This window comes from Oncorhynchus gorbuscha, unplaced genomic scaffold (assembly GCF_021184085.1).
Source record: "Oncorhynchus gorbuscha isolate QuinsamMale2020 ecotype Even-year unplaced genomic scaffold, OgorEven_v1.0 Un_scaffold_4234, whole genome shotgun sequence".
Lineage (NCBI taxonomy): Eukaryota > Metazoa > Chordata > Actinopteri > Salmoniformes > Salmonidae > Oncorhynchus > Oncorhynchus gorbuscha.
The window spans coordinates 12501-25000 of record NW_025748300.1 but is presented as its reverse complement, the minus strand read 5'-3'; the positions used below and the strand labels follow the sequence as shown (position 1 = coordinate 25000).

General features: G+C 35.3%; 1 protein-coding gene across 1 annotated transcript in view; it reads left to right on the top strand.

Moving 5' to 3' along the window:
- The window catches only part of LOC124028466 (F-actin-uncapping protein LRRC16A-like), a gene marked incomplete at both ends in the record, with an annotated part of 33884 nt that overhangs the window by 8978 nt on the left and 12406 nt on the right, over positions 1 to 12500 (top strand). Inside the window, one exon of the mRNA XM_046340514.1 lies at positions 8225 to 8284. Within this exon, the coding sequence (XP_046196470.1) occupies positions 8225 to 8284 (60 nt within the window). The remainder of the gene's footprint in view (positions 1 to 8224; positions 8285 to 12500) is intronic.

The window sequence follows — 12500 nt, the reverse complement described above, 5'->3', positions numbered from 1 at the left end:
GAGATATCAGAGAGACAGAATACTGTCAGGACAGATATCAGAGAGACAGACTACTGTCAGGACAGGTATCAGAGAGACAGAATACTGTCAGGACAGATATCAGAGAGACAGAATACTGTCAGGACAGATATCACAGAGACAGAATACTGTCAGGACAGATATCAAAGAGACAGACTACTGTCAGGACAGATATCAGAGAGACAGAATACTGTCAGGACAGATATCAGAGAGACAGATACTGTCAGGAGAGGTATCAGATATCAGAGAGACAGATATCAGAGAGACAGACTACTGTCAGGACAGATATCAGAGAGACAGAATACTGTCAGGACAGATATCAGGAGACAGAATACTGTCAGGACAGATATCACAGAGACAGAATACTGTCAGGACAGATATCAGAGAGACAGAATACTGTCAGGACAGATATCAGAGAGACAGATATCAGGACAGATATCAGAGAGACAGATATCAGAGAGACAGATATCAGAGAGACAGATATCAGAGAGACAGACTACTGTCAGGACAGATATCAGAGAGACAGAATACTGTCAGGACAGATATCAGAGAGACAGAATACTGTCAGGACAGATATCAGAGAGACAGACTACTGTCAGGACAGATATCAGAGAGACAGATATCAGAGAGACTGATATCAGGACAGATATCAGAGAGACAGACTACTGTCAGGACAGATATCAGAGAGACAGACTACTGTCAGGACAGATATCAGAGAGACAGAATACTGTCAGGACAGATATCAGAGAGACAGACTACTGTCAGGACAGATATCAGAGAGACAGAATACTGTCAGGACAGATATCAGAGAGACAGACTACTGTCAGGACAGATATCAGAGAGACAGAATACTGTCAGGACAGATATCAGAGAGACAGAATACTGTCAGGACAGATATCAGAGAGACAGATACTGAGGACAGATATCACAGAGACAGAATACTGTCAGGACAGATATCAGAGAGACAGAATACTGTCAGGACAGATATCACAGAGACAGAATACTGTCAGGATATCAGAGAGACAGAATACTGTCAGGACAGATATCAGAGAGACAGAATACTGTCAGGACAGATATCAGAGACAGAATACTGTCAGGACAGATATCAGAGAGACAGATATCAGAGAGACAGACTACTGTCAGGACAGATATCAGAGAGACAGATATCAGAGACAGATATCACAGAGACAGAATACTGTCAGGACAGATATCAGAGAGACAGAATACTGTCAGGACAGATATCAGAGAGACAGAATACTGTCAGGACAGATATCACAGAGACAGAATACTGTCAGGACAGATATCAGAGAGACAGAATACTGTCAGGACAGATATCAGAGAGACAGAATACTGTCAGGACAGATATCAGAGAGACAGAATACTGTCAGGACAGATATCAGAGAGACAGATATCAGAGATATCACAGAGACAGATATCAGGACAGATATCAGACAGAATACTGTCAGGACAGATATCAGAGAGACAGAATACTGTCAGGACAGATATCAGAGAGACAGATATCAGAGAGACAGATATCACAGAGACAGAATACTGTCAGGACAGATATCAGAGAGACAGAATACTGTCAGGACAGATATCAGAGAGACAGACTACTGTCAGGACAGATATCAGAGAGACAGAATACTGTCAGGACAGATATCAGAGAGACAGAATACTGTCAGGACAGATATCAGAGAGACAGAATACTGTCAGGACAGATATCAGAGAGACAGAATACTGTCAGGACAGATATCAGAGAGACAGATATCAGATATACTGAGGACAGATATCAGAGAGACAGACTACTGTCATATCTGTCAGGACAGATATCACAGAGACAGAATACTGTCAGGACAGATATCACAGAGACAGAATACTGTCAGGACAGATATCAGAGAGACAGAATACTGTCAGGACAGATATCAGAGAGACAGAATACTGTCAGGACAGATATCAGAGAGACAGAATACTGTCAGGACAGATATCAGAGAGACAGAATACTGTCAGGACAGATATCAGAGAGACAGAATACTGTCAGGACAGATATCAGAGAGACAGAATACTGTCAGGACAGATATCAGAGAGACAGAATACTGTCAGGACAGATATCAGAGAGACAGAATACTGTCAGGACAGATATCAGAGAGACAGAATACTGTCAGGACAGATATCAGAGAGACAGAATACTGTCAGGACAGATATCAGAGAGACAGAATACTGTCAGGACAGATATCACAGAGACAGACTACTGTCAGGACAGATATCAGAGAGACAGAATACTGTCAGGACAGATATCAGAGAGACAGAATACTGTCAGGACAGATATCAGAGAGACAGATGGATAATAAACGAGTGACTGAATTATACAATTAGTCACACCTCTGCTTTCTGACAGCACCTCTCAGCAGGCTGCAGCTATTGGCTGGCTCAGACATGGACTGATCTCTTTCATTCTTCACTCATTTCCTCTTCCTCACTATATCTAATCCAACACTGCTAATGGGATATTCTCTAGTGGGACGGGCCTCGATACTCCTCAGTGGACATGTTTGTCAGTGTTTGTAGACTCTGTGAGGGAGAGGAGTGAACGTGACTGAGAACAAGGGATTCATAGATATATAGTAACTATGACACAGGAGGGACCAGCTGGCTGGTAGGCCTTCTGGAATACAGTAACTATGACACAGGAAGAACCAGGAAGAATACAGTAACTGACACAGGAGGGACCAGCTGGCTAGTAGGCCTTCTGGAATACAGTAACTATGACACAGGAGGGACCAGCTGGCTAGTAGGCCTTCTGGAATACAGTAACTATGACACAGGAGGGACCAGCTGGCTACCAATACAGTAACTATGACACAGGAGGGACCAGCTGGCTAGTAGGCCTTCTGGAATACAGTAACTATGACACAGGAAGAACCAGCTGGCTAGTAGGCCTTCTGGAATACAGTAACTATGACACAGGAGGGACCAGCTGGCTGGTAGGCCTTCTGGAATACAGTAACTATGACACAGGAGGGTCCAGCTGGCTGGTAGGCCTTCTGGAATACAGTAACTATGACACAGGAGGGACCAGCTGGCTAGTAGGCCTTCTAGAATATAGTAACTATGACACAGGAAGAACCAGCTGGCTAGTAGGCCTTCTGGAATACAGTAACTATGACACAGGAGGGACCAGCTGGCTGGTAGGCCTTCTGGAATACAGTAACTATGACACAGGAGGGTCCAGCTGGCTGGTAGGCCTTCTGGAATACAGTAACTATGACACAGGAGGGACCAGCTGGCTGGTAGTCCTTCTGGAATACAGTAACTAGGACACAGGAAGAACCAGTTGGCTGGTAGGCCTTCTAGAATACAGTAACTATGACACAAGAGGGACCAGCTGGCTAGTAGGCCTTCTGGAATACAGTAACTATGACACAGGAGGGTCCAGCTGGCTGGTAGGCCTGGTAACTATGACACAGGAGGGACCAGCTGGCTGGTCTTCTAGAATACAGTAACTATGACACAGGAGGGACCAGCTGGCTGGTAGGCCTTCTAGAATACAGTAACTATGACACAGGAGGGACCAGCTGGCTAGTAGGCCTTCTAGAATACAGTAACTATGACACAGGAGGGACCAGCTGGCTAGTAGGCCTTCTAGAATACAGTAACTATGACACAGGAGGGACCAGCTGGCTGGTAGGCCTTCTAGAATACAGTAACTATGACACAGGAGGGTCCAGCTGGCTGGTAGGCCTTCTGGAATACAGTAACTATGACATAGGAGGGACCAGCTGGCTAGTAGGCCTTCTAGAATACAGTAACTATTACACAGAAGGGACCAGCTGTCTGGTAAGCCTTCTAGAATACAGTAACTATGACACAGGAGGGACCAGCTGGCTATTAGGCCTTCTAGAATACAGTAACTATGACACAGGAGGGACCAGCTGGCTAGTAGGCCTTCTAGAATACAGTAACTATGACACAGGAGGGACCAGCTGGCTAGTAGGCCCTCTAGAATACAGTAACTAGGACACAGGAGGGACCAGCTGGCTAGTAGGCCTTCTATAATACAGTAACTAGGACACAGGAGGGACCAGCTGGTTGAAATGTGTCAGTCAGCCTGAGGGTCAGACAGACAGAGCCTCTCTCCTCTCTCTGTCCACAACTACTGCCAAGCCTCAGGAGCACTGTCTGTCTACCTGCCTGGATTAGTCTGGCCATGCTGCCTGGTTCCTGGCTGTGTGCGCATATACGTGTGTGTGTGTGTGTGTGTGTGTGTGTGTGTGTGTGTGTGTGTGTGTGTGTGTGTGTGTGTGTGTGTGTGTGTGTGTGTGTGTGTGTGTGTGTGTGTGTGTGTGTGTGTGTGTGTGTGTGTGTGTGTGTGTGCGCGTGTGTGTTTTACCCATTTCATATGTACTGTATATACTGTATTCTAGTCAAGGCCATCCTATTCAACTATTGCTCCACATATACTATTCTATCCACATATTCTACAGATATGCTATATATTATATCAATATACTGTTCATAATGTCTATACATCACATATATATATATATTCTATATATATATATATATATATATACATATATATATATATATACATATATACATATTATACATATATACATATATATATATATACTATATACATATATATACATATATACATATATATACATATATATATATATATATACATATATATACATATATACATATATATACATATTCTAACCACATACTGTTCATTATGTCCATTCATCCCATCACATATTCTACAGATATACTATATACTATATTATATCAATATACTGTCCATAATGTCTATACATCCCATCACATATACAGATGTATAGACACATATACAGATGTATAGACACATATACAGATGTATAGACACATATACAGATGTATAGACACATATACAGATGTATAGATGTATCCCATCACATATTCTACAGATGTATAGACACATATACAGATGTATAGACACATACAGATGTCATAGACACATATACAGATGTATAGACACATATACAGATTTATAGACACATATACTTGTCTCATATTTCAGATGTATAGACACATTCTGTATAGACACATATACAGATGTGTAGACATTGTTGATGTATTGACACATATACAGATGTATTACACATATACAGATGTATAGACACATATACAGATGTATAGACACATTTACAGAGATAGACACATATACAGATCAGCTAAATATGTCTATCCCAATATTTCTGTTTTTGATTTGATTTGTGTGAAGTTTGTTTGTGTGTATGTGTGTGTGTATTGTGTGTGTATTAATTCACATATGGTATGTGGTGTGCCAGGTGTGTGTGTGTGTGTGTATTAATTCACAAATATGTCTATGTGACCAATAGCATTTGATTTGATGTTGTGTGTTTGTTTGTCTATGTGTGTGTGTGTGTGTGTGTGTGTATTAATTCACAGTATGGTATGTGGTGTGCAGGTGTGTGTGTGTGTTATTATTCACAGTATGGTATGTGGTATGTGTGTGTGTGTGTGTTAATTCACAGTATGGTATGTGGTGTGCAGGTGTGTGTGTGTGTTAATTCACAGTATGTATGTATGCACGTGTGTGTGTGTGTGTGTGTGTGTGTATTAATTCACAGTATGGTATGTGGTATGCATGTGTGTGTATTAATTCACAGTATGGTATGTGGTATGCAGGTGTGTGTGTGTGTGTATTAATTCACAGTATGGTATGTGGTATGCACGTGTGTGTGTATTAATTCACAGTATGGTATGTGGTATGCACGTGTGTGTGTATTAATTCACAGTATGGTATGTGGTATGCACGTGTGTGCAGGTGTGTGTGTGTGTATTAATTCACAGTATGGTATGTGGTATGCAGGTGTGTGTGTGTGTGTATTAATTCACAGTATGGTATGTGGTATGCACGTGTGTGTGTATTAATTCACAGTATGGTATGTGGTATGCACGTGTGTGTGTATTAATTCACAGTATGGTATGTGGTATGCACGTGTGTGCAGGTGTGTGTGTGTGTATTAATTCACAGTATGGTATGTGGTATGCACGTGTGTGCAGGTGTGTGTGTGTGTATTAATTCACAGTATGGTATGTGGTATGCAGGTGTGTGTGTGTGTATTAATTCACAGTATGGTATGTGGTATGCACGTGTGTGTGTATTAATTCACAGTATGGTATGTGGTATGCAGGTGTGTGTGTATTAATTCACAGTATGGTATGTGGTATGCACGTGTGTGTATTAATTCACAGTATGGTATGTGGTATGCACGTGTGTGTGTATTAATTCACAGTATGGTATGTGGTGTGTGTGTGTGTGTATTAATTCACAGTATGGTATGTGGTATGCACGTGTGTGTGTATTAATTCACAGTATGGTATGTGGTATGCACGTGTGTGTGTATTAATTCACAGTATGGTATGTGGTATGCACGTGTGTGTGTATTAATTCACAGTATGGTATGTGGTATGCAGGTGTGTGTGTGTGTGTATTAATTCACAGTATGGTATGTGGTATGCACGTGTGTGTGTATTAATTCACAGTATGGTATGTGGTATGCACGTGTGTGTGTATTAATTCACAGTATGGTATGTGGTATGCACGTGTGTGTGTATTAATTCACAGTATGGTATGTGGTATGCACGTGTGTGTGTATTAATTCACAGTATGGTATGTGGTATGCACGTGTGTGTGTATTAATTCACAGTATGGTATGTGGTATGCACGTGTGTGTGTATTAATTCACAGTATGGTATGTGGTATGCACGTGTGTGTGTATTAATTCACAGTATGGTATGTGGTATGCACGTGTGTGTATTAATTCACAGTATGGTATGTGGTATGCACGTGTGTGTGTATTAATTCACAGTATGGTATGTGGTATGCACGTGTGTGTGTATTAATTCACAGTATGGTATGTGGTATGCAGGTGTGTGTGTGTGTGTATTAATTCACAGTATGGTATGTGGTATGCACGTGTGTGTGTATTAATTCACAGTATGGTATGTGGTATGCACGTGTGTGTGTATTAATTCACAGTATGGTATGTGGTATGCACGTGTGTGTGTATTAATTCACAGTATGGTATGTGGTATGCACGTGTGTGTGTATTAATTCACAGTATGGTATGTGGTATGCACGTGTGTGTGTATTAATTCACAGTATGGTATGTGGTATGCACGTGTGTGTGTATTAATTCACAGTATGGTATGTGGTATGCACGTGTGTGTGTATTAATTCACAGTATGGTATGTGGTATGCACGTGTGTGTGTATTAATTCACAGTATGGTATGTGGTATGCACGTGTGTGTTCATGAACTCTACATTCAGACCCATATTCATAAAGGGTCTCAGAGTTAAGAGTGCTGATCCAGGATCAGGTACCACTGCCCATAAAATCCTATTCATTGTGATCTAAAACTGATCCCAGATCAGCATTTGTTACTCTGAGATGCTTCATGGTATGATTCTATTCTGAAGCCATACACTTAAATGATGACCTGAGGGGTGTGTTTGATCAGAGGCAGGTTGGAAAAAGATCCCTGTCCATTCATTTTAGAACGAAGCTAGAATGTGTGTACCAATTGGCACCCTATTCCCTATGGGTCTAGGGTGGCATTTGAGGTGCAGCCTCAGTCACTATTCTGATCTTTCATTATCCTCCTATAGTTCCTCATCCATCCATTATCCTAATACAGTATCATTCATCCATTATCTTCATGCAGTGTATCATTCGTCCATTATCCTCCTACAGTACGGTGTATCCATTATCCTCCTACAGTACCTCATCCATCCATTATCATCCATCCATTATCCTCCGACAGCACCCCATGCATCCATTATCATCCATCCATTATCATCCTACAGTACCTCATGCATCCATTATCATACATCCATTATCCTCCTACAGTACCTCGTACATCCATTATCCTCCTACAGTATCTCATCCATCCATTATCCTCCTACAGTACCTCATCCATCCATTATCATCCATCCATTATCCTCCTACAGTACCTCATCCATCCATTATCCTCTTACAGTACCTCATCCATCCATTATCCTCCTACAGTATCTCATCCATCCATTATCCAGCCAGGTCTGACAGTACCTCATCCACCCAGAGTAGTATTTACCAGCCAGGTCTGAAACACTACTGTGATCATGTTTATATGTGTTTTATTCTTCTCTTTCAGGTTGAACACAACTTTAATTATCTGGAGATACAAGGGATCACCTGTAACAAGCCCACACAGGTCAGAAAACCACCTCTCTGGCTGAACCATGTATCACTCCAATTAATGGTTCATCATCTGATCATCATCTGGTAGTCAATCATCCATCTGAATTAGGGATAACAGTGTTATAACTGGAATCATCTGGCAGTCAATCATCCATCTGAATTAGGGATAACAGTGTTATTACTGGAATCATCTGGTAGTCAATCATCCATCTGAATTAGGGATAACAGTGTTATTACTGGAATCATCTGGTAGTCAATCATCCATCTGAATTAGGGATAACAGTGTTATTACTGGAATCATCTGGTAGTCAATCATCCATCTGAATTAGGGATAACAGTGTTATTACTGGAATCATCTGGTAGTCAATCATCCATCTGAATTAGGGATAACAGTATTATAACTGGTTGTAATGTGTGTGACAATCACCATTATATATGTTACTGAGGGTTACTATGTGATATTACTATATGATATTACTATATGATATTACTATATGATATTACTATATGATATTACTGAGGGTTACTATATAATATTACTGAGGGTTACTATATGATATTACTGAGGGTTACTATATGATATTATATTACTGATATTACTATATGATATTACTATATGATATTACTATATGATATTACTATATGATATTACTATATGATATTACTATATGATATTACTATGTGATATTACTATATGATATTACTATATGATATTACTATATGATATTACTATATGATATTACTATATGATATTACTATATGATATTACTGAGGATTACTATATGATATTACTATATGATATTACTATATGATATTACTATATGATATTACTGAGGGTTACTATATGATATTACTATATGATATTACTATATGATGTTACTGAGGGTTACTATATGATATTACTATATGATATTACTGAGGGTTACTATATGATATTACTATATGATATTACTATATGATATTACTATATGATATTACTATATGATATTACTGATGGTTACTATATGATATTACTGAGGGTTACTATATGATATTACTATATGATATTACTGAGGGTTACTATATGATATTACTATATGATATTACTGAGGGTTACTATATGATATTACTATATGATATTACTATATGATATTACTGAGGGTTACTATATGATATTACTGAGGGTTACTATATGATATTACTATATGATATTACTATATGATATTACTATATGATATTACTATATGATATTACTATATGATATTACTATATGATATTACTGAGGGTTACTATATGATATTACTATATGATATTACTATATGATGTTACTATATGATATTACTATATGATATTACTATATGATATTACTATATGATATTACTATATGATATTACTATATGATATTACTGAGGGTTACTATATGATATTACTATATGATATTACTGAGGGTTACTATATGATGTTACTATATGATATTACTATATGATATTACTGTATGATATTACTGAGGGTTACTATATGATATTACTGAGGGTTACTATATGATATTACTATATGATATTACTATATGATTTACTATATGATATTACTGAGGGTGACTATGATATTACTATATGATATTACTATATGATATTACTATATGATATTACTATATGATATTACTATATGATATTACTATATGATATTACTATATGATATTACTGAGGGTTACTATATGATATTACTATATGATGTTACTATATGATATTACTGAGGGTTACTATATGATATTACTATATGATGTTACTATATGATATTACTGAGGGTGACTATATGATATTACTATATGATATTACTGAGGGTGACTATATGATATTACTATATGATATTACTATATGATGTTACTATATGATATTACTGAGGGTGACTATATGATATTACTATATGATATTACTGAGGGTGACTATATGATATTACTATATGATGTTATTACTATATGATATTACTATATGATATTACTGAGGGTTACTATATGATATTACTATATGATATTACTGAGGGTTACTATATGATATTACTATATGATATTACTGAGGGTTACTATATGATATTACTATATGATGTTACTGAGGGTTACTATATGATATTACTATATGATATTACTGAGGGTTACTATATGATATTACTATATGATATTACTGAGGGTTACTATATGATATTACTATATGATATTACTATATGATATTACTATATGATATTACTATATGATATTACTATATGATATTACTATATGATATTACTGAGGGTTACTATATGATATTACTATATGATGTTACTGATGATATTACTATATGATATTACTATATGATATTACTTACTGAGGGTTACTATATGATATTACTATATGATATTACTATATGATATTACTGAGGGTTACTATATGATATTACTATATGATATTACTGATGATATTACTATATGATATTACTATATGATGTTACTATATGGTTACTATATGATATTACTATATGATGTTACTGATTACTATGATATTACTATATGATATTACTAGGGTATATATGATATTACTATATGATATTACTATATGATATTACTATATGATATTACTATATGATATTACTATATGATATTACTATATGATATTACTGAGGGTGACTATATGATATTACTATATGATATTACTATATGATATTACTGAGGGTTACTATATGATATTACTATATGATATTACTATATGATATTACTGAGGGTTACTATATGATATTACTATATGATATTACTATATGATATTACTATATGATATTACTATATGATATTACTGAGGGTGACTATATGATATTACTATATGATATTACTATATGATATTACTGAGGGTTACTATATGATATTACTATATGATATTACTGAGGGTTACTATATGATATTACTGAGAGTTACTATATGATATTACTATATGATATTACTATATGATATTACTATATGATATTACTATATGATATTACTATATGATATTACTATATGATATTACTATATGATATTACTATATGATATTACTGAGGGTTACTATATGATATTACTATATGATATTACTATATGATATTACTATATGATATTACTATATGATATTACTGAGGGTTACTATATGATATTACTATATGATATTACTGAGGGTTACTATATGATATTACTATATGATGTTACTGAGGGTTACTATATGATATTACTATATGATATTACTATATGATATTACTATATGATATTACTATATGATATTACTATATGATATTACTATATGATATTACTATATGATATTACTATATGATGTTACTATATGATATTACTATATGATATTACTATATGATATTACTGAGGGTTACTATATGATACTTATGAGGGTTACTATATGATATTACTGAGGGTTACTATATGATATTACTATATGATATTACTATATGATATTACTATATGATATTACTGAGGGTTACTGATATTACTATATGATGATATTACTGTTACTATATGATATTACTATATGATATTACTATATGATATTACTATATGATATTACTATATGATGTTACTATATGATATTACTATATGATATTACTATATGATATTACTATATGATATTACTATATGATATTACTATATGATATTACTGAGGGTTACTATATGATGTTACTATATGATATTACTATATGATATTACTATATGATATTACTATATGATATTACTATATGATATTACTATATGATATTACTATATGATATTACTATATGATGTTACTATATGATATTACTATATGATATTACTATATGATATTACTGAGGGTTACTATATGATGTTACTATATGATATTACTAGTATGATATTACTATATGATATTACTATATGATGTTACTATATGATATTATATACTGATATTACTATATGATGTTACTATATGATATTACTATATGATGTTACTATATGATATTACTGAGGGTTACTATATGATGTTACTATATGATATTACTATATGATGTTACTATATGATATTACTATATGATGTTACTGAGGGTTACTATATGATATTACTATATGATATTACTATATGATATTACTATATGATATTACTATATGATATTACTATATGATATTACTATATGATATTACTATATGATATTACTATATGATGTTACTATATGATATTACTATATGATGTTACTATATGATATTACTATATGATATTACTATATGATATTACTATA